Here is a 24,665-nt window from a genome sequence, read left to right on the forward strand (position 1 = left end):
GTTGTACTCCAAACAGAACTATTTAAAGGCTTGTTTGTTATGCAGTGCAAGTTCAGGGTGAGTGTGGTTTCCTAATTGGGCTTATACATATTCTAGTCTTTGATTGACAACATCGATATTGCAAGAAATATGGATAGAATTAGTGTCAAGTATACTTGCCTCTTGAATACTAAAAAAAACTTTGGCCAAGGATGTGACTTGCTTGATTCTGAAGTTAAGGCTGTTATTAAACATTATTAATGTAAAGTGCCTCAGGAAGGTTTAATTTCATTTAAATTTAGACAAAACTAATCTAATCTCCTTCAAAAGCAAAACCAATTCCCTGAATGAGTGTCTTGCCTTTGAACCATTTTAATCCTGTTTGTAGTTTAGTGATCCTGTTATAATCATGCTGTTAATGTCTGTTTACTTTATAAGGCCAATCTGAGTGATGCATTGGGTTTGATTGTTTATCTTGCTTTCCTTTCTTTGTTGGTGTGTAGGATGCTCTTTTCTTCGTGTTGGATTTCTTTAAGGAGATCTATGGATTGCAGATAGAAGGACCAACAGGTAAGGATATACCCAAAAAGAGGATATACACAACAAGAGGATATATGCATAACAAGGGGATACACACCACATGAGGATATAAAAGAGATATGCAACAAGGGGATATATGCAACAAGGGGATATATGCAACAAGGGGATATATATCATAACAGGATAAACAACCCAAAATAGTCAAACAGTTACAATAGATTGTGGAAAAATCCAATGTAAAGAATAAAGGAAAGAAGGAAGGGGGCAATTTTTTTCCCAAATATTCCACTATATTTAGGAAAATGTTCACCTGGAATATGTGCCAGGAAGCCACCATAAATATGTCTAGCAATGTCAGCTCACAAAAGTTACAGAAATAATAGATGTAGATCACATCTGACATGAATTCATATTTTAAGATAGATAGCTACTTACATACTCTACCTGTCCTGTACGTCAAGAAACAACATCCCTAATGAATTTACCTTGTGTCAAATATGTTTTGTTTCATGAATAAGACATTGGGTACTATTAAACAGACAAATTAAGATGAAACTCTGATTTTGAAAACTATACTGAAATTATTCTGCTTGCTAACAGAGATCAGTTTTCTATTCTCATTTTGTAGACAACTACCCTCCATCCTCAGCGGGTGGTGTCACCCCTCCCTCAGTTACCTCTGTCCCCATACAGGTGCCGGGGTCATCAACTTCACCGTTGAAAAGACCTGTTGATAACTACCATTCACTCGATAGCAAAGAACCAAGTTCATTGTCTCCAGTACGAAAGCCCATACACAAGGAGGGGGCGCTAGCACCAATATTCTTTAGGTGAGTCTCATAAAACTAAGGACACCAAAATTGAACTCTTGACATAAATATGTTTTATGAATATATTCAAAATTAAGAGAAAAGTTCAGAATTACTTTATTTTGTCAATTTGTAGATCGGATAATTTTAGTGACTTATTGTTTTCCGTGAAAGAATGAAGTCATTTCAAATGACGGGGTGCTGGTTGAAATTATTGGTAGGCAGGCCCTAGTAATGGAACATGACAACCGTTTCTAGGTTCATTATTTTGTGCAATGAAGCTGTACTATTCTCATGTCTTGCCAGGTCTTTTGTACACTGAATCTATACTATTCTTATGTCTTGCCAAGTATTTTGTACACTGAATCTATAATATTCTCATGTCTTGCCAGGTCTTTTGTGCACTGAATCTGTACTATTCTCATTATCTTGCCAGGTCTTTTGTCTTTTCTCCGGATGTTCCTGTCAAGTTAGACTATGAGGGGAAAAGACTCCAAATGGAACAGGTAATTAATTCTCTTGTCTTTGTTATACAGATTCTTGTGAGTTTGTGATGTACTTTCTGATATATCTGGTATGTGTTAAAGGAAGACACAGGACAAGATATGAAGCAGACACACACACCATCATTTGGATAGATTGTGTTATTAGTCACCTTTCACCTTGGAATGCTACTTTACTCAAAGCAGAAATGGCTCAAGTCTTTGGAAAAGTTTTTGTAGGTACCAAACAGTGCTATTGCTACCAAGACACCTCCACAGTATAAATGCTATATTTATCAGCCAATCAGGTGAAGATATTCAGGGTATGGACAGTCATTTCTGTCTGACTGTACCAGTCACTCAGCATGTTAGCTCACAATCTTTTTCTTTTTGTATGAATATTCACTATCATCAACATGAGTGTGTTGTATGATTATTTTATCAAGAACCTAACCTACCTGACTAAACTGACTGTCAGTATGTATTTGAATATCTGATGACTGAGATACCCTCTTTAAATAAATTAAAAGAGTGACTTTAGGAGTGTTAGCTCAGTGGATAACGCCAGTGCCTTTCCATCATAAGATCCTGAGTTTGAGTCACTCCCAGATTAATGTATGTCGTCCAGTTGCAGAGTTGTTGACAATTCATAATCATTGACGTTAAATATGAATCTAAGAGACTGACTTCTGTCAGCTTGCGGCTTTGATAAGCCAATGATGGCTTCTTCGCGAGTTCCTGCTTGCAGGAGGATCTAAAATACATACATGCATACATACTTACAAAATCTGTATTTAGCTTTAAAGCAAGATCATTTAGGTAGGGTTTCAATTGAACTGATAAACTGATCAGGTGCACCTCATAGGCCCTGTGTATTCTCTCTTCCATACCTTAGCACTTCTCCTGGTGTATATATGCATGTTAGAAATCTATATGTCTTTGTTCTTGTCCTCCTCATCCTCCTTTATATGTAAAATTAATTAATTTCTCCAATCATATTTCCCAGTAGAATTCAAAGTGAATTAGAAATTTGTTTGTTCCAGATTCTTTTTAAAATGGACATGAACAAGACTATATCAGTAGTATCACAACATCATAAAAAGTCTCTCCACTGTGTCAGGTGACCAACTGTTAATTTTTCTACAACAGCAGCAAAGTTAATATTTACATCTCTCCATATTCAAACACAGTCATATTCTCTTTTGATATTTCATAGGGAACATTTGTAGGTATCTTGGCTGGCCTTGGTCAACTAAATAAATCAGAATTTTCTCTCAGGAGACTTCATAACAGACAAGGGTAAGTGTAACACAAAAGTAAAACTGCAAGTTTTGTCAATTTCTCTATATCCCTCTTACCCCAATTCTGAAGCACAAAAGGCAGAATTTTTGAATTATTTTACTTCCTTTTCATGTTGTGAACATTTGAGTTGTAACCTCCATCGATTTACGAGACTTTGTCTGGAAAATAAATATACTTTTGTACGGACATAAAGAAAAGTAAGCTAAATAGCTCATGTGCAATGTTCTTTCTCCTTATATTCCTTATCCCATTCCCATGTATATTACATTGTGCACATTGGTTTAGTGACATCTTAAGTACATGGAGTAGTGTTCATTTGTGAAACTCACACTTACCCCTTCCCGTTCTCCTTTCAAACTCTGTATAAAGTCTCTTTTTAATCTTCCCCGAGGTGATTTCTTTATTCAGATATGATTTGTAAAGAGAGGATTTTTTATTTATTGATAGTTGTCAAGTAATGTCAGAGTTGATGGTTTCTTCCTAGATGGTTAATTCTTGTATTTTCATAAATATCTTGCAGGTCATTAGGTGTTGATAAACTTCTGCAGCTCCCTAGATCCTTAATTCTTGTATTTTTATATATATCTTGCAGGTTATTAGGTGTTGATAAACTCTGCAGTTCCCTACATTGTTAATTCTTGTATTTTCATATATATCTTGCAGGTTATTAGGTGTTGATAAACTTCTGCAGTTTGCAATCAATGAGTGGATGACTGATATACAGAGGAACCAGTTCTCCAGTATTCTTGGTGGTGTTGGACCAATGCACTCTTTTGTGGAATTTTGTAAGTATTATTACCCTAAAAATCAGAAGAGGGTTTGTGATAATCTTGTGAGGAACTTACGGCCAATCGCCTAATGTAGACATATTTTCCACAAGTAAGATTTGTTCTGCAAGTTTTGGCATAGCCAAACAAGGACCAAAATGTACACTCCTGACTTGGTCGCCAGCTGGATCCCTAGATTATGATATCTATGGACCAGATGAAAAAAATTGAGAATCCTCCCCTTGTCCCCCCCCCCAAAAAAAAGAATAATATACATATAATAATAATAATGCAACACACCAAGAACCTACTTGACTACAGACAAATGCAAGATAAATAGGAGTAGTGCCAGTTTTAAAGTAGGCAATGCAACTGGTTGAAGTGCACTCAAAGAGATACATGTATTCTAAACATTATCAGTGGATTCACCACACAGACTATGAAATACAGACATGCACTCTGCTTTAGCTTGGCAATCTTGGTATAGCCTCAACTACATGGTATAGCCCAATGATGTTCCTTATTCTGTCTTTGTATTACCAAGAAATGGTAGCATCCCTTTTTCTTCTTCTTGACGTTAATGGTCAACTGGGGCTAATCCACGTCTGTGGGCACTGACCAATCCTGTTGGAGGATCTGACTTGCTTTGCTCTAGTTAATACTGTTTTGATGCCCATTTTGCTGTATATAATTCATTTAGCATATAAACCGCTTGTATTTGAGAGTTTATTTGAAACGTCATTTGAAAATTGTGAAATTAAAACATGGATGGGATTTGTACCCATGTCATTCCTTTCATTTCCTTCCTTCTGTATGCTAGGTTTTGTGATTCTGCATGTTACCACATCAAATTGCTGATGAGACTTTGTACTAAACTTTGTAATTTTCCCAAATTAACATTCACATGTTTTTCTCACTCTCTCTCTTTCTCATTGATAGTTGCTGGATTATTTGATATCATTCGACTTCCTGTTGAACAGTACCAGAGAGACGGCCGAATCATTCGAGGATTCCAGAGAGGGGCCAACTCATTGGGTACATCCACGACCATGGCAGCAGTGGAACTGACCAATAGAATGGTCAGAATGTTACAGGTAACATATACTGTTAAAAAGTATTTAACATGAAGGAATTATATGTAATATATGTAATATATATGCAATATATATGTAATATATATATGTGTGGTAAGAATGTTACAGGTAACATTTACTGTTAAAAAGTATTTAATATAAAAAAGTTATGTGTACTATATATGAAATTTATATGTAATATATATAATATATGTATGTAGGTAATATAGTGTAAAGCAGAATGCATTAGAAATATCAATCATAAAAAAGAGCTTATAATAAGGAATCTATGTGCAGAAAACTTACTGGGAAGAAAGGGATTTTTTTTTAGCAGAATTGGAATATTTGCTGAACATAGTCAAACTTACTCAAATAGAGGAAATGGATATTGGGGATACAAGGGAAGTGGGTTATTCTAGAGGAGTGGGTGCTTGGCTTTGGAAGAAGATGAAGGATCATATGACTGTCACACACTATTGTATTTTTAAAAAATATTGAAGGAATTTATAAAGGTGGAAAGAATACAAGTGATGTCATCGATGACATCATCAATGACAAGTTACCATAGTTTGTTTCATTATCCTTCCCCATCCCCATCCTCAGTAAATACAACAAATCTTCAGTGATTTTAATTTTGATTGTGGCTATTTCCATGTGATGTTTTCATTTTGCCGTGCAGTCTGTAGCAGAGATGACCTATGACCTTGTGACTCCAGGTCCTGGCGTTGCTAGGCGTAGCATCACAGCTGCTCCGTTTGTCCAGCCTAGGCTCTCCAGGCAACCCATGGATATTCGAGAGGGCATGACTAATGCATTCAACCTATTCAAAGAGGTATACAAATCTATTTTCATCTAAACATATAAGAAGTATAGAATCTGCATGGATAGGTTCTCTTGCAAATAAAGCATTTCAAATAATATTTACTTTTCATGACAAGAATGGTATGACAAAGGTGGTGTGAAAAATTACCGCTACTCACAACAGGGAGAAAATACCTAAAGTATATTTTCATATCGGTTATGCATTAATGCTTTGAATCCTTTGGATAATCTTAGATAGGATGATATCTGGAAAGATATTTGGAAAGGTATCTGATTGTCACTTAACTTCTCTGTTAAGCTTGGTCAAGCACCTAGGTAAAATTTTCCAACAAGATGTCAAATTGAAGGTACAACTAAGTTTTTTTTCTTTGAAAACAAACAACGACAACAACAACAACAACAAGCTCCAGGACGGGTTTGTTTATTCAACAAAAGAATTGTTGAACACCAGACAACCCTTTTGTTGAAACAGGTTTGCTTTTGTAACACAACGCTTGAAATTCATAGAGTGACGTCTAATTAGAATGCTGTTAAAACATTCCTTTAATACATTTCTGTCTCTGTTTTTTATTTCCCTTCCTCATGTTTTGTTGGGGGGCAAGTCCTTCATAATTGATTTTGCTCTTGACTCTTCAGGGTACGTATGACACCGCTAACGCTATTTACCAAACCGCATGGGAAGAATACCAACAGAAGGGTGTGACAGGAGCTGTGGGTGGGTTCATCAGACAGGTGCCACCGTCTATGATACGGCCGTTTATTCTCGCCACGGAGGCCTCTTCCAGCATCCTCGGTGGGGTGAGGAACCAAATCCTACCAGACGCCAGGAAAGAAGACGATGAGAAATGGAGGTCAGAGCAAGGATGAGATGGAGGAGTGTTGATATGAGGGATGAAAGAGGAGGAGGAGGAGGAGGCAAGAGGAGGAGAAGGAAGCAAGAGTACTGCTTTTATTGCTTATGGACATTTGAGTCAAAAGTAGTTTTTTTTTTCTTTTATTTGCTGCAAGATTACAATATGCCTGGTGTACTGTCCACCATTTGTTAATTAAGCAAGGATGCATTTCTTTTGCTGTGTTACTTGTGTAAAAGAAAAAGATGTATAGTTTGTACACAATTAGAACAAATAAGACGTGGTTGGGTATAGATGATCCAGAACAACAGAGTTATATGTTGTTATCATTTCAGAGTACCGATCAGATTGTGGGGGGGGGTGTTTATGATATCAATGGTAAGGTAGAGTTTATTTAGCAGCTTCAGAAATAACATTGAGAAATTTTCAATATTGAAAAATTTGTGCAATTAACATATTTTTAGAACAGATGTTACCCTGTGTTACATATTGTAAGAACAAAAATCTTCATAGCAGTCATAGTGTGTTCTAATGAGAAATTATATTAATTCGAACAGATTTTAATTGAGCCTTCATTACTTCCGTCGAAAATGGATTGTCAAAAGTAAAAGTAAACAATTTCAATAGATGTGACCAGTTTGGTATAGCATTTTGCTAGATGCAGTATCAGAGGGAGGCTCAAATGTCAGACTTTTTTGATATTTTGTGTAACATTAAAGGTTTGATATAGTTTACAAGAAATGGGAGATCATTCTTTAAACATGATTCCATTGTTCATACTACCATGGCTGCAAATGAAAGCAAATTGTTCCCCAGAGAATTGTAACGATTCATTGACAATGTTTTCAAAGACAGGAAACGTGAAACTTGGGGTGATTACGTATAGTAACATTTAAATCTATTCTATGAAAGTACCTACTCAAGTTCTACCCACACTGCCTTATAATATATTATGTTTACATTAAAGTTACCTACATTTCTGTGTATCAAACTCTTCAGCAGAAGTAGAAATAGTTCAATAAATGTTAATCTTGATAAGTAAGGGACGCAGATGCTTGTTGAGAGAATATATGTTGAATTATTAAGATTTATCCCAGCTAAAATAATTCTTTTGAAGTTTTCTCCAATTTGCTCAAAATTCCTCAATAAATGTTGAGAGTAGTTTAATACCTACCTCACAATAGTGTTTTTTCATCATCTCCATATTGAAGGAGACATCAATATCCATAGGTATTCATCAGGTATTTTCCCCTTTGCTAAAACTGTACTAAAAGCATTTTCACTGATATACATACTAATATGTAGATCATTGAAAGTAACACTCACCCAAGCTCAAGGACTGTTCTTAAGTTACCAGTGTTGGGGAGACTTTGGCCATATAATACATTGATATAGCTGTGGGTACTTCATATACTTTGCATGCAAAGTTCTGGCAAGTTTGACAACCTGTTTGTGTATGCCTTTCATGACAAGGCACCCATCAAGAAAAAGACTGGAACGTTATATGACCAGGAAATTTTGGACATAGTAGACAATTTTCATACTTTGGAGACATGTCTTTTAATATAACTCTGTTCTGTGAAATATTTGTGAGCTGCCATGTATCATAGAACATAAGTTAAGTTTTTTATCTGTTTATTACTGATATTTTATTTAGCTCTGTAACTATTTTGCAGAATTGTGAAAATGAAGGCTGTTTTTTTTTTTGACATTGATGTTAAAAAATGCCAGCAGTATATTTAGAGGTACATACTAAAAAAACATTTTTTCCAGCAATTACTTTTTAACACCTTCTGTACATTAATGTAAATACATATATAGTTAGTGTGATACAATGTACCTTCCTAATATTGTAAAAAAAAACTTGTATCGTAGTCATTCCTTTTTTTCAGTAGAACCAAAGTCTCAACACCAGGTGATATTTGTAAAGTATCAAATTTTGTTGTGAATCTCAGTTGAAATGCTTTCATTTTACATTTCTTCCTACTTTTTAACTATGACTGTATAATGTATTATTTCATTCTGTTTAATAATTTGCTTAGTCTTCCATTTTTCGTCGAGGTGTGCAATGAAAAACTTCACAAAAATGAAAAAGTTCAATTTTGCTGGATATTACCTTAAGTTGATTTATATGCAGGACAAAAATTGAAAAATGAAGCCCTTTGTAATTGGGCAAGTAGTTGTGTCCATGGATATAGTCCATTTAATGTTGAAAATAATTGTGTCTTTTGGGAGATTGGTCACCCAAAGGGTTAAGGGTGGGGTGGGCGTGCAGGTTCCATCTCCTCTGTGAGATGGGTGTAGTAATTGGTGACCATAGGAATGGAAGGAGCCAACAGTTTTCAACTTTTCTTTGTACTTGTAGAAAAGAGGAAAATGATGTAATGTTTCAAATAAGTAAATGTTTTGGATTATTAAACTTGGACAATATAAACTTAGCCAACCTCAAAGTTTTTGTACATAATTTGTTTTTCCTTCCTCTGCTTTGTTGGTATGCATCATCAGTTTTCTCTCAGTCAATATGCTGCATGTGTGTGAAATTGGTAACATTGTATTATAAGTGATAATCTATATGCAATTTAAATTAATTGATTAATTACCTTTCTAATTTGCATATTCATGAGTTTTTGTGCTGTAAAGTTACAATCGACGAAGAGCCGTTTAATTCTTGGGAGTAGTGACAATCGAGTGTTAACATTTTCGGTACTTTTGCAACATATTTGCAACCGATATAACTATTGCAACATCTTGCTCTGTTTCATATTAACAAATGCAAATATTATCCTGTCATACATAAAAAAAAATATTGTATTGTTGTTTATTAACAAAAGTGATGAAAGTTTGTGTCTTTGTCGAAAGTGAATATTCTAAAGAACCAACTATAACTTAGTGGGAACAAATGTTAACATGAACAGTAGTTTTTGTTGTCAAACATTTCATTTTATGGATCATAACCACAAGGATAGATACTAAAAACTGTATTAATGATTTATGAAGACAAACTATATGTGATGCTTTTGAGGAAAATAAACATGTGTGAAAAATAAACATGCAAAAAGAAACATTTTATGACTGAGTCCTTGAGTTTTGATATTTTGAATTGTAAAGGGTAATTACAAACGGACCAACCTCTGCTCAGGACGGACATAAGCCAGCATTGATTAACCTCCCCCTAAATTTGAACATGGCTACGAGCCTGTAAGTTTTGCAGGTACAACCCCGAATATTTATATTGGTACACCTTGCTTGGGAGAGTTCACAGAGGCCACAAGAACTTTTAGGCCCCTTCAACATTTCAACCCCAAGAAACCTGCCTGATCTGCTTATTGGATAACTAAGCACTGCTTCATATAAGGAAACACTCATACTGTATAATGAAACACTGCATTAATATATATACATAGAATTGTGTGAAGCTGTTAATTGGTACTATGGAATACTGATACCTAATTCTTGTAGAACAGTTACTTTTAGTTGTTGAAAAGAAAAAGGAATTAACAGTAGTAAAATTATAGAACCTATAAAAGTTGAAAACAAATAGCTACAAAGATGGTCAATGACTTTTCCTTTTCCCTCTGTTAAAACTAACACTGCTCTTCTGACTAATGCCTGTTGCAATAACACACCAACGTGTATTTTAAATGTGCTTCAATATTTATTATACACTGCACTGGAGAGAGGAAACATCCTCATCTATGACCAAGCCTTTCCAATTTCAATGACATCTTAATTCTGCTGTTACTTCATTGAAACATTTTATCATATACTGTAATTTGAATCTCATCAAAATCTGGAACTAATTTGAAGGATCTGAATCGTTATAAAAAGTACTTTTGGAAACTAACTTGTAGCAAGTTTAGTATCTTACAAAGTAATTTACATTTAGGGTAAAATTCATCAGAACCTTCAGTATGTTGACATTTTAATTCATCTAATTCCTTAAATCATTTCATCATTGGCCCGATTTCTAGACAACTTTCCCATCTGAAATGACTGTCTAAATTGAAAAGATTCCAAAATTGAATTCAGAATGTTGAATTGAAAGCCACCCGATGTGTAAGTTGTAGTCCATAAGCCCTTGCATTTCTCCCACATTTTTGGTCGCTTAAACGTCGTAAAAAATAACTGCTTATTATTATTATTTATTATTATTATGAACTTATCTTCCGCCAATGACGAATTTCAGTGGTACAATATACAAAGGTGTTACAGATAATACTTTATATAGATCAAGGGTGTTACAGATAATAGGTGTTACAGATAATACTTTATATAGATCAAGTCTTATGGGTCGCGACTGACCGAAAAGAGCTTACATATTCCGCATGTCACGCATGACAGTTTTTTTATAGAAATATCTCCCTTTGTTCTTCCGTTTTCGCTTCTTTAATTTTTATTCGAGATATAGTTGATACTGCAGATCAATTTTTCTTCTTTTTTTCCTCATTGGCCGCCCATATCAGTGAATGTTTCTGACAGATTGAGAATAGCTAACTATCCAGCTATCGGAGTGACGTCAATCTGGCAACTTCTTCATCAGCTCACTCCCCGTATATTTACCAAAACACCAAAAGTACTATAGTTTATTGTCAAAGCCCAAAACTCACAATGACTTCCTATTTAACGTGAGCCCGATTGTACACAAAGTAGACCACCAATCATATTTGAGCCGAAGGGGAGTTGACGATGTGATATCTTTGTGCATTTATCACAAAATGGCGTCAGTTAAGGTTGCTGTTCGCGTGAGACCCATTAACCAAAGGTATGCGAAAACATTTGAGCTCGACTTATGTTATGCTAGGCTACATGAGCTTTGTTATTGAAGATCAAGACCCTTTAGGCCTAACACAAACATTATCATACATCATAGACTTAGTGTAACAAGTTAGGACTTTTGTTAGGCTAGACCGGGCCATTTGACAGTCAGCAACAAATACTCTGATACTTTGCTAGACTGTGTCAGTAAGCTACACCATCCATCACTTAGCATGAAGCTACAACCAGTCGAGCAATACACAGCAACTTGCTTGTCAATTTTTGTATGTGAGGGTAAAGTTTTTGCCATTGTACTCCCAGAAAATTATGAATTAATATAACTAGATCAAGGGTCCAACTTTGACATCCCGGGCTGACAGGAATCTCCCTATGATAATACTGAAATGGTCTTGCAATTGAAGAGAGCTCCGTCATATCAAGTATGTGAAGTTACAGGCAATAATCCTGTCATGAATAAAAGTTTAGAGAATACTTAAGAGCACACATGTTACGTAGCACTTTGGAAGTTTTATGATTATTGAAAATTCTAAGTCTATAGTTTCAGTCTGTGCAACACTGTTATACACGTACATAGCAATTTTTCCGTTTTGCATTGTAGTTTGCCATGTGATATGAGGTAAATAATCCCTGCAGTGTATAATTAGTATTGTTGGCCAACAGGAATCATTTATTAAATTCTATAATGATGATTAGGTAGGCTGATTTATGGATATAAGTTTAATCTGAATGATTTGCTGTGTTTATGGAAATTTTGATATTAATTAAAGTTATTAAAATAGTAATGGTTCTTTGTGATTTTCTTTTCAGAGAGGTTAACCTTGGTTCGACGTGTATCATATCCGTTGAGGGAAACAAAACTAGCATTACTAATTTGAAGGTGAGATTGTGGTCAGTTTCATATACCCATGAGACAAGGATTATTTACAGGTCAACCTATCTAAATGTTGCTCCCCCAAAACCCCCCCCCACCTCCACCTCACCCTCCCCTCCATTTTGCTTCCCTCCATGTGTACCATTTCATATAAATTATTTCTGCTGTTTGCTTTGCAATGTAAAATTAATAAATTAATCTTTCACCTCATTGGTTGGTCTGTACTCTGTAGGTCAGGCTAGCAAGCCTAGCATAAACTAGAAATATCTTGTGTGTTCAATTATTGAATGGACTTTGTTTCTGCAATTTCAGTTTATACCCTTGGCATCTTTTGAAGAGGTACAGTATATATGAGTAATGAATACTGATGCAGTGCAAAAGTTCTATAACATAACATGATTGATTTGAATGGTCAGTTCTTATCACAATGAGTTATCTGTTATCAATACTCTTGTTTTTAACAGATCCCGGCCGGATTAGCTGCTGGAAGGGATATCGGCAGGGAGAGAGTTAAATCGTTTACCTACGATTATTCGTACTGGTCTGTCAACTCCAACGATGATCATTTTGCATCACAAGAGCTGGTATGTTTCAATTCTTTGGCAAGATAGAGAAACTGTTAGCCTAACACCAAATCTGGAGTGGTGTGGTCCTTTATAGCATTTCATGTGATAGGAGAGCCAAAGGGGGGTGGGAGTGGGAGGCAAAGTAGAATAGGCAAACAAGTTTAACAGTTTCTATTTTGCTCATGAACATTAATTCTGTACTGCTGTAGTTCAGGGAAGAAAATAAAGCTTGTAATGATCATAACATCCATCAGCCACAGATGAATTGAACTGTAATCTGTACCCATTCTAAAAGTACAGCAATCTAATGAAAGGGAGAGGGAAAATGGGGGCGGCATACTAACAATTGACTGATTCTTGAAGGTTATTTCAAGACTTAGTTTCTTCATAAGAGGTGGGGGCTGTAATTGAGTATTGCACAGCTGTAGTAACATGTTTCAAAGGACTGGTAAAATTGTGGATGCAAGGGTCGGTTTTAAATCTTGTCTCAGTAATAAAGCAAACTGTACTGGTAGAGTAATGTAAAATTTAGTAGAGTTTGTCTTAAATACACTAGTCCCGAATAATTGAATAGTTTGTAAAAAAAAAAATTAAAATTTTTTTTTAAATATAAATTAAAAAAAAAAAAAAAAAAAAAAAAAAAAAAAAAAATCAATTTTGGAATTTACCTACATGAATATGTTGTAATTTGTATGCCTGAATATTACCGCAATTTTTATACAGGTACATAGCCACCTTGGTACAGATGTTTTGAAGGCTGCCTTTGAGGGATACAATGCCTGTATCTTTGCTTATGGCCAAACCGGTTCCGGTAAATCTTACACCATGATGGGTGAGGAGGTAAGGATTTCCTCTGATGGCATAAATTTTACAGGGGGAATTCTTTGTTTAAAAGGAGGAAAGTAATTAGTGGCAGATGTATATCCTTACACACATCAATAGTTTATTCAATTTTATCAAAACAACAAGAAAAGAATGAAAATATATATGCAATTAACCTTAAATTTCAATGACTTCAAAGACAATAGTATAGCTTGGAACCCAACAAAGGCTTGTGTGAAGTAAGCTAGTCTTTTTCTCATTCCAGATATCTCCATGTAATAGATCAGAACTGGGTTTTTTTTTTCTTGTTTTTTTTGGCTAACTTGTGAGCTGCTTGCATTAAAACCAAGTATTAAATGTAGTCCATTTCAGTTTTTTTTTCATAGTTTATGAAAAATCTTTATTTGATCTCTGATCAGGAGATTCCAAAGACTTGGTTTTCAGAACATATGTGTCCCATTGTCAAAGACATTATATACTTGTATCTTGACAGTTTTATCTCTTTTTGTTATGCTTCCTTCTCAATGTGTGAAACATGCTTTCTTACTGTAAGTGCATCCTTGTGTCACCTAAGTTTATGAGCAGGTTAAATTTGTGACAAACTAGCCGTGGGTTGTCACGATGGTAAATAGTTTGCTGCAATTATTTCTGTGTGCAAGAAATGTATCTGACGTCCGTATCAACTAATTTTACTGAAGTTAAAATCTATTTCTGTTCATTTACATTTTACTTTCTCAGCATTGTCCTGGACTGATACCTAGAATCTGTGAGGTAAGCTATCATACTACAAAGCATGCTGTCTACTGTACCAGCAAGTCATAATGCTATATCATTGTAACCTCATTACTAAGCTGTAACAATACATAATGTCTAAAGTAAATTATCTCATCCTCTGCTGGTAATGTGATCAAGCTATAGCATGCTAGCTACCAGTATCCTATCCTAACACTGTATCCTATACTATTAGGTGGCAACCTATTGTATATCATGTGATCAAGCTATAGCATGCTAGCTACCAGTATTACACTGCTGCAGTAGTACTATGCCTGTAACACTATCTTTCTATACTGGTAGGTGATAAACCTATTGTATATTATGTATTGTCTATAATGGTATTAGCTATAACAACATTGCATTCTGTAAGATCCAAACAGTAAAAGTATTTATAGTATCAGATGACACAGAACACAGCTGTGTTTAGCACGAGTGAGTGAGTGAGACTCATCAACCTTCAAGGACTTATTGATTTGCCAGTTGAATATGACCTCCAGTAATCATGTAGCAGTTATTCACATCTAGTCATTTATTTCTCATAAGGTTTAGATATATCAGTATATGTGCATGAATATACTAGATTTGATAATTTGAGTTTCCCTTTGTACCATTTTGGAGGGTTTGTTAGATGAGTGAAGTATAGTGAGCAACTAATAACTAGGAAGTATTCAAACAAGGTTTGAGAGAGCAAAGAGACTGTTGGGCTAGATCATGGTATGAACCAATGACCTCAGGGTCACTTGGTCCCTGGTTTGAATCCTCTTTCTCTATTAAAAATAAGCCGGAAATATTTCAAAGTTAGCGTGCAATGTTGAGTCTCATGTACTCTGCATCATATTAATTTTACTGTTAGAGGGGTGCACAAAAAAACAAACATTGAAAGGAATGTTGCAGGTATTTCACAGGTTAAATTAAAATATAGAATGATCATAGACTTCATATTACCAGCTGCATTTTAAACTCATACCTAGAATATAGTCACTGAATTACCTTTCATGAAAAAGGAAAAGTAATTAATATGATGGTTACGTTAATATTATATCTACTTATAAAACATATTTTATTTACTTCTAAATTGTATTGTCTCTTTCCTGTTGGTGGTGACAGCTGCATAAACCAAAGGAATAAGATATATAAGTATGCTCCAATGTTAGGGATTGGGGAGTGGGTGGCAGGTGTTTTTCTTCTTTGTGTGTGTGCTGTTTTCTTTCTTTGGTTAATAGTTATAGAGATTAGCATTTGGTGTTATATTATGACTTTTTGATTTAAACAGGGACTGTACCAAAGAATTCAAGCTCAAGATGACGAAGCAGTATCCTACAGGACTGAAGTCAGGTATGAATAAGCATGAAATTCATGCATGAATAAACATGACTCATCATTCACAGTCAGATATGAATAAACATGACTCATCATTCACAGTCAGATATGAATAAACATGACTCATCATTCACAGTCAGATATGAATAAACATGACTCATCATTCACAGTCAGATATGAATAAACATGACTCATCATTCACAGTCAGATATGAATAAACATGACTCCCTTGTAATAGGCAGCCAGTTGGGACAATTTCCTTATGCTAATACCTCTCTAAACTGTACTCCAATATCATGCTCAAAGCACTGGTATTGTCAGTACAAACAGTTCCTAACCTTGATCTGATAGAGATATGATATTCATACTGCTTGTACTGACAATACCAGTGCTCTTACGCAGGACATGACACTACAGTATAGAGATAATTGTCCCAACTGGGTGTAACAGGTCAGATATGAATGAACATTTCCCACATATGAGTTCAAAGGTGAACATGATCATCACATGGAAGGTAGTGTCTCAATAAAATTGATCCATCACAGTCACAGGTATGGTAGATGACAATGCAAATAAATAAAATGTCAGTTTTAATAAATATAATAAATGATAAGTTCCATATATTACAGGGCCTTTGACAATTGCTACTCTTACATTTGATCTTTCTCAACATCTTTTTGAAAATATTCTCAATTATTGCTCTGCTGTTATTGTTTATTTTAGTGTAATATTACATAGCAGCTGTTGCATTTTCATCCAAGAGCTCCTTTCAGGAAGTGATGAGTCATCTTCTCTTCTTGAACTTTAGATTACTTATTGCCCTAAGCACGACTCTTGTAAAATCAAACACAGAAATGCAACCTGCAGTAGAATTTAAAGGTTGAATTATCTGTTATGACCTACAGTTGGGATCAAATCATGTCCATACTGGTTTAAGCTATCAAGTTAAGTTGCATTTATTGTTGGAACACTTTACAGAAAAATGAAGTGATTTGCATTTATATGAAACTTTTCCATGGACCTGCCAAACTTGCAAAATTGTGGCCATAACAATCAAGGGAAAAAAAGGTGTCTACTGAGTGTAAAGGAAAATATTCCTTAATTAATTGAAATTAGTGTTTGACTGAGTGACTCAACATGCGTAATGCAGAAATTTGGAATCATCCTGTGAGTAATATGGTTGATCTTGATAAAGTTGTGTCATCGTATCAGTGATAAGGAAACAAGAAAACCGGTTCTTTTAATTATTGATGCAGGTGTTCCGGATGATTTATCAATTTAACAAGTATTTTGCATTTTTATAACAATTTATGTTACACTTGCTCTTGACCCTAGCTACCTGGAAATTTATTGCGAGAGAGTTCGTGATCTGCTACGAGATTCCAAGGACCACAATCTTAAAGTCAGGGAACATCCTCGAGATGGACCATATGTGCAAAGTAAGCCCTGGGTTTCTACATTATGACATGGTGCTGATGACATTTATATATGTCCACGACATCAAAAACAAGTTTGCCCCCAAACTCTGAAATTATTATAATATTCCATTATTATAAGGATTCTGAATTATGCCAATGGACAAACTGCAGGATGTCGGTGGCGATATTACCCAAATGATTATTTACAAAATAAGAATGAATACTGTGACTTTGGATACCTGTTTGTTCATCATTGTTTTACCTTGGTTGTAAAACTTGGACCAAAACTTAGACACCGGTAAATATGGTTGTTGCTTGTGGACCATTCGTTGACTGAAAAGGAAAGAATCAAATTTATCCCCCCCCCCAGAAATAGTAATAAGTAAATAATGAATATGTCAAAATAAGATTATTTCATCTGGTTGACATGGTAAATTGGCAGCATTGTTCAACTATTGTTAGTATTCCTCCTCCCATCCCCTTGTAATTTACTTGCAATTGTATGGCACGTAGAGGTTGTACTTGACTTAAGAATTGTACTTGACTTGACAATTACAAGTAAAGACCAACATGTTTCTCTTTCTTCATATTTTTTTTGTTTTTAGTAGACACCAGGTAAATATGGTTGTTGCTTGTGGACCATTGGTTGACTGAAAAGGAAAGAATCAAATTTATCCCCCCCCCCAGAAATAGTAATAAGTAAATAATGAATATGTCAAAATAAGATTATTTCATCTGGTTGACATGGTAAATTGGCAGCAGTGTTCAACTATTGTCAATTTTGTACGGCACGTAGAGGTTGTACTTGACTTAAGAATTGTACTTGACTTGACAATTACAAGTAAAGACCAAAAAATGTTTATCTTTCTTCATATTCTTAAGACAGATGATGAATGGTCATGAACCTTCTGATACGTCATTACTGTTTTGGGTATGTTTTACCCATCTTTGTTCATTTTTTTATTTACTCTACAGATCTCTCCACGCATTTGGTATCCGACTATAAGGATATTAAAACGCTCATGGATAAGGGAAACAATCAGAGGTAAATCCAGTGGCATTTATTCATCTGGCTCTTGTCTTATTTCATCTGACTTTATGACATAATAAAAGTTACCACAGAGTATTGTTTTATTTAAGGCCTGCCTGAAGTTGAATGATGGGACTATTAAAGTATTATAGGTATCTAGTACAAAAGTCAAACATATCCATCCTACTTGGAGCGAAGTAGGAGAGAAAGGAAGAAGATGGTTTTGTCGTATTGATATTTACACTTTCTTAATACAGTTGGTCGCTCTTCAAATTGTACTTGACTGAAGAACATACTGTAGGCAATCTATACGTTACAGTAACATGGCCGTGCATTTATCCCAAGCAGTATTTCTTTCATTTTATCGATGGCATTTGGAAGCTATACCATTACAACCAGTTAATATAGAAGGTACAAAACCAACAATGGAAATGTTTAGTAATTGGATACTGTGTTTGTGTTTTGTGTATTTCATTACATTCTTTCGTTTTACCCATTCTTTCAAATAGGACCACCGCTTCTACTAACATGAATAATGTTAGCAGCCGATCACACGCAATATTTACAATCAGGTTCACTCAGGTAAGATAAAGTTCTCTCACATGACAAAGAAATCCATCTGTACCATCAGACATAGTTTAATGTTTTTTTCCCCCGTAAAACATGACTTTCGTATGTCCGACTTTTATAAGTGACATTCAGGCTTTTTTATATTCAGATTTGTAGATCACATAAAAATGAACACACACAACAAGTAAAAGTGTTTGGCTATGATTGTAGTACCTCAAACAAAGTGTAATATGAGAGTAATTTCTAGTAAGTAGCAGAGTTTTTCACTTCATTGTGAGTTTGTTTACCGAAGAGCTAAAAGTCTAACCTTGAGACTCTTTGCTTTTCTCACTACTGGGACCTTTGAGATTAAATTGTAGATGATCGGCGTTGTTTATCGCTCATGTTAAATACTGAGACAAAATGTAATGAATCCATTAGAACATTGATAGTCAAACCATAAACCATTAATGCTGCAGTTGATAAAAGACAGCTATAATCATAGCCAAAGGGAGGAAGTACTTTGTTTTTAAGTGTCATGTTTGTTATTTCATTAAGATGTTACAGTTGTAGGTAAGTAGGGACAAAACTTATCATTTTGATAAATAAAATTTTAATGTAATGAACAGTATCATTTTTGGTTTCTTCTTCGGTAGGCCAAGTTCAATGCAGACATGCCAAGTGAGACTGTCAGTAAGATAAACTTGGTGGACTTAGCTGGCAGGTAATTTTTTTTTAGTTTTGGAATTGATCTGACTGTATTAACACATACATAAAGCAGGGGTTTCATGAGGAGGGAGAGGGGAGGGGAGAGGGGAGGGAGAGGAGAGGGAGAGGAGAGGGGAGGGAGAGCTTCCCTAAACTTACTAATTGGAATATATTCACACCAAGAAATATTCTTGGACCTTCATGGTCTATGCCACACCCCAGGCAACTCACTTCCCCTTTCCCCGCCCTTCCTGAAGCTGCTTCAGAAATCAAATAGTGCAACACAGACACCTAACCTCCTGACAAAGTGTGATTTATATTTTGTTTCTATGCAGTGAGAGAGCCAATTCTACAGGTGCAACAGGGGAAAGACTGAAAGAAGGTGCTAACATCAATAAATCACTGGTTACACTAGGGAATGTCATATCTGCCCTGGGTAAGTACATCATCCACACACGTAACATTCTAACAGCTTCCCCCGTCAGAATGCAAATCACAGTCTCATGTAGTCCCTTTTGGAAGTAGTCAGAGATCAATGATCAGTGTATAATATGCTTATGGGAACAAAACGTGGTTTCATTTAGCATCAGTCATCACATTAATGTGTTCCTGTGATTGAAAACCTTGCTAAATAGGTGAACGTGTTTTCTTCTTTGCCAGCCGATGTTTCGTTAGCCTCAAACAATCCTAAGCCGACTCGGGGCAAGAGGAAATCTCTCTTCATTCCGTATCGAGACTCTGTCTTAACATGGCTGTTAAAGGATAGTCTGGGGGGAAACTCAAAGACTATCATGGTAGCAGGTAGGTAAAAGTGATAATATATTTCTATATGGGACAATATATTTCTATATGGGATAATATATTTCTATATGGGATAATATATTTGATACATTAGTGTTATATGACTGATACGATCAGGCTAGAGGGAATGTTAGGGAAGATGACCGATATTAGTAAAAGTGAATGACTATCATGGTAGCCTGTAAGTCAAACTGATAATATATTTCTATATGGGATAATATATAAGATACAATAGTGTTATTACTGATTCGATCAGGTTGGAGAAAATGTTAGGGAAGAAGACCAATATAAGTAAACGTAGTACTTAACAGGAAGGTATTATTGTCAGTCAAATTGATAATATGTATCTTATATATTTCTATATGAGATAATATATAAGATACATTAGTGTTAGATGACTGAGTCGATCAGGTTAGAGGAATGTTAGGGAAGAAGATTAATATTAGTAAAAGTGGTACTTTACAGGAAGGTAATATAGTCAGAAATGATTGACAGTTGTTGCAGTATAAGCGATGGACAAAAACTCTTAAAAGATTTGATTTTATAGTTGTGTTAGTGATGAGACACTAGAATACAAACAAAATATTTGATGGGAATAACAATGATTTTAATCTCCAGCCATCTCTCCTGCTGATGTTAACTACGGTGAGACTCTGAGCACTCTCAGGTACGCCAACAGGGCCAAGGATATCATCAATAAACCAACCATCAATGAGGTAATTTATTTCTGAATAGCTTAATATTTAATAGATTTGTTTTCTTTTGTTTCGCTTTAAAAGGGTGATGGTTGTGGTGTGGGGATGATTCATAGTCACTTGAGCATTCACATGGGTTGTTTGTCAGTGGTTGATGTAGAAATCACTAACATGGGAATCATTAACAGTCCGGTGATTGGAACAAGTGATTTTGTTGATACAAAACTTATCAAAATTGTAAACATATTGTTAGCTTTCTTCGCCCAGTTCATGACAGGTTGTGAACCATCGTGTCTTGTACACACATTGCCTCTAGCCTTTTCAAAGTTCATGTAAGAAAAGATTAAGGTTAATTAACAAATAAAAAAGTGAAGTAATGTCTTTTTTCCCCCAGTTCTAATATGTTACACAATTGCATTTGTTTCTGATGGCGATATTTCATCTGATGATTTCATTTGGTCAAGTAACATGCTGTAGTTGTAGGTTAGGTCAAGTCAGGTCAAGCAGGTTAAGGAATACAAAGAGACATAGTTGTACATTAAAATTATGAGTGTCCTTTCTGAGTGATGGTTGAGCTTGATTTGATAACCCAGCTACAATGAAATACAGTAAGTGACTTTCGATGACAGTTGATCCCATCTTCACTGAATTACGAGAGTTTGAGAGAAATTTTATCACACTTGAATCTCTGATGGCAGAGGTGATTTTCTTGTATTAAAACTCTCCCAGAAGATTTCACACTTGCACATGGGTCAGTTGAAAGCCCTGAACTTGCTGGTATTGGAAATGACCAGATTTATAAGAATTACATCTGTTAGTAGAAATCAGCCATTATTCTGACTTTAAAACATCCATCGTTTCCAGATTTTATGCTTGTTTCCAAGTTCATTTCGTTCTTTTGTGGTCTTCATTCACTTTCTTGTGTCAAATAAATAGTCACAATCTTCCTTGAAAAGACTGTAAAACCTTCCGTTTTTGCAGATTAATTTCAAATATTTTCAACCAAGAAAAACCTTCACTCACACCCACTGAAGTGTTAACATAGATATTGTATCATTTGTGTTTATTCCACAGGATCCAAACATTAAATTAATTAGAGAACTGAGGTCTGAGATTGCACAGCTCAAGAAGAGGCTTGGTGACATGGTGAGTACAAATCATACAAATCTAACAAATGGATAATGCTATAAAAATAGCAAAGCTGAAGCTTAGAGTTTTGTGGTAAGACTGTCGTTTGTGGGCCGAGAGCACCATTGACCTAAGGTAGAACTATTTATGCCCACAAGTGAAGAGGACTTGTACTTCTCAAAATTGGATTGCAAAATACTCTGGTAATCTTTCTTTCAAGAGCCTCATAAGGAGAATAAGATTGAGTTTTATTTCAGCGGGGTCGTTTTGCAGTAGAAAAATAGTAATCAATGCCCCTTGCCCTACCCACCCCAACCCCCTGGCCCCATGTAAATTTAGCTAGACAGCTCGTTTGGTGGAACATAGCACTTGTAACCCTGGGTTCACTGAGTTGGATCTTGTTTTACCCAGTCTCTATGAAGATGTTATAAAAGATAGTAAAAGTAAATATATAAATTAATATATCTGCTTCTTGTTTTTATTCAGGGAGGGGATAACTCGGTTGGTGAAAAAGAGATTGCTGTGGTTGATAAACTCCATGAGAGTGAAGCCAGAGTGAGTCACGATGTTTTATCTTGTTTAACATTTGTAAATTGTTTAATTCCCTTTGTTGCTATTCCCATGCCATTGTTTTAGCATCTTGTTGACATCAATATATAAACATTCTTGTAACAGCTGTTGTAACGGCTATTCCTAGCTCCACAAGCACTAGGTTGTGGAACTGGATGTTCAGGTACTTACTAACCCTTATTTTAATAAACACTACATTTTGTTTTTAAAAAAGGTCCTTTCCTGGTAGTTCATAGCTAAAAAGTCTACTTCAGTTTCATATGGAAAATCATGACTCTTGTGAGCAAAAAAATTCTGGACTAAATTTAAAATCTTTTTTATTTATATCTGCACAGATGCAAAGAGTCTTTAAGACTGTCACTATTCAGATACAAAACATTAAAGATTTTAAACCTAAACCATAGATGCTTTCCAAGCAGAGGTTATTAATGTCATTTAATTGCTGAGGCTAACTTGATGACTTTTAGTAAGATATTATTGAATGAAGAATTCATGAATGTGGCACATATCAATACTCAGAGAGTTTTCTTCTGAAGGAGTGAAATATGGTCATGAAAAGCATCAAGTTACTTGAAAACAAAATGTTGCTTTTCTTAAATACAGTTGTTTTGCTTCTTTCAAAGAATCTAACCAAATCTGTCATTTTGATAGCTGACGGTTTCTTGAACTTTTTGATCTGTAGGTCAAACTGCTGACTGAGGAGTGGGCTACGAAATGGAAAGATGCTCAAAAGCTCATGCAGGTTTGTTCTTTATAATTTTCTAAATAATTTTGTTATTCTTGATGATGTGCTTCCCAATTGACTGGTTTAATAATGGGAAAATTTCCTCTCAAGAATGATTTAATCATGTAATTATGAATAGTTGTACATAATTCCCAACCATTGATTGATTGTGACCATCATCCTAAAACAAAGGTGTTGAACAGTTATATTAGTAATGAAGTCAGTGTTGTTTTAAGTGACATTTAAAAAAACAAAGGTTAACTTTAATAGCATTACAATAAGCATAGCTTTTTATTCTTGACATGTGGAATTGTGTAAGATTTATATTCTGGTTTTAGGCTATAATTAACTGTTACTTAGCTTCCCAGAACCAATCTCATAAATGTGACTTTATTTTGTATCAGTTGTATACATTCATATGTTTCTTCCTTCCTTCCAATAGTCAATCTTGTATTGCATAACATTATAGTTGTTCTCTGGTTTGTCCTTGGTGGGTAGAACCAATATTTCTGCATTGTAGCATTTTAGTTTTGTACACTCTTCTTGTTAGGACAAGAACCTTGCTCTGAGGTCCGATGGTAACATCATAATAGTGGAGATAGAACTACCTCATCTGATTGCCATTGACAATATTTTTGCGTGTAGCATTAGTTTTGTACACTCTTCTCGTTAGGACAAGAACCTTGCTCTGAGGTCCGATGGTAACATCATAATGGTGGATATTGAGCTACCTCATCTGATTGCCTTTGACAATATTTTTGCGTGTAGCATTAGTTTTGTACACTCTTCTCGTTAGGACAAGAACCTTGCTCTGAGGTCCGATGGTAACATCATAATGGTGGATATTGAGCTACCTCATCTGATTGCCATTGACAATGATATGCTGAGTACTGGGCTCAAGATTTACCACATTCACGAGGGAAAGACCTCCGTAGGTAACATAAGTGCCAAAGAGAAGCCTGATATAGGTAAGTGTGGATAGTAATACAAGCACTCTTTATGTACCAAACAAACTTGTCACATTCACAGAAATATTCACAGTGCAGCTTAGACTCCTTTACATGTCTATGCCAGAAGCTTGTTCTTAGTAGTAATAGAAATGAATAGAGACACAGCGTCAAGTCTTTAGGACAATATTTAATCCAGGTTACGTTTCCATACCCCTTGTAGCGTTGGATAGTGGAGACATAAGCCACTATCGATTGGAGGCTCATCAATCAAAGTGGCTGGTGCTATTGTACCTAGTTTAGCATGCACTCTACTGGCATAAATGTTATATTATGCACAA

The 24,665-nt window shown here is 35.2% G+C and overlaps 2 protein-coding genes across 3 annotated transcripts in view; both read left to right on the top strand.

Moving 5' to 3' along the window:
- LOC139971241 (autophagy-related protein 2 homolog A-like) overlaps positions 1–9,694 on the top strand; it is a 37,439-nt gene extending 27,745 nt beyond the window's left edge. For both annotated transcript variants that reach the window (XM_071977533.1, XM_071977534.1), the window contains exons 36-43: positions 483–549; positions 1,148–1,349; positions 1,765–1,834; positions 3,027–3,109; positions 3,776–3,897; positions 4,819–4,973; positions 5,632–5,784; positions 6,411–9,694. In XM_071977533.1, the coding sequence (XP_071833634.1) occupies positions 483–549; positions 1,148–1,349; positions 1,765–1,834; positions 3,027–3,109; positions 3,776–3,897; positions 4,819–4,973; positions 5,632–5,784; positions 6,411–6,641 (1,083 nt within the window). In that variant the 3' untranslated portion in view covers positions 6,642–9,694. The remainder of the gene's footprint in view (positions 1–482; positions 550–1,147; positions 1,350–1,764; positions 1,835–3,026; positions 3,110–3,775; positions 3,898–4,818; positions 4,974–5,631; positions 5,785–6,410) is intronic.
- A 1,516-nt stretch (positions 9,695–11,210) lies between these two features.
- The window catches only part of LOC139971242 (kinesin-like protein KIF16B), a 28,202-nt gene continuing 14,747 nt past the window's right edge, over positions 11,211–24,665 (top strand). The window contains exons 1-17 of the mRNA XM_071977535.1: positions 11,211–11,387; positions 12,209–12,278; positions 12,737–12,856; positions 13,562–13,678; positions 14,399–14,431; positions 15,708–15,769; positions 17,090–17,193; positions 18,148–18,217; positions 18,712–18,784; positions 19,408–19,475; positions 19,795–19,895; positions 20,120–20,260; positions 20,879–20,976; positions 22,030–22,101; positions 22,570–22,638; positions 23,336–23,395; positions 24,174–24,345. Coding sequence (XP_071833636.1) covers positions 11,341–11,387; positions 12,209–12,278; positions 12,737–12,856; positions 13,562–13,678; positions 14,399–14,431; positions 15,708–15,769; positions 17,090–17,193; positions 18,148–18,217; positions 18,712–18,784; positions 19,408–19,475; positions 19,795–19,895; positions 20,120–20,260; positions 20,879–20,976; positions 22,030–22,101; positions 22,570–22,638; positions 23,336–23,395; positions 24,174–24,345 — 1,477 coding nt within the window. The 5' untranslated portion in view covers positions 11,211–11,340. The remainder of the gene's footprint in view (positions 11,388–12,208; positions 12,279–12,736; positions 12,857–13,561; positions 13,679–14,398; positions 14,432–15,707; positions 15,770–17,089; positions 17,194–18,147; positions 18,218–18,711; positions 18,785–19,407; positions 19,476–19,794; positions 19,896–20,119; positions 20,261–20,878; positions 20,977–22,029; positions 22,102–22,569; positions 22,639–23,335; positions 23,396–24,173; positions 24,346–24,665) is intronic.

Source organism: Apostichopus japonicus, chromosome 8 (genome assembly GCF_037975245.1).
Source record: "Apostichopus japonicus isolate 1M-3 chromosome 8, ASM3797524v1, whole genome shotgun sequence".
NCBI lineage: Eukaryota > Metazoa > Echinodermata > Holothuroidea > Aspidochirotida > Stichopodidae > Apostichopus > Apostichopus japonicus.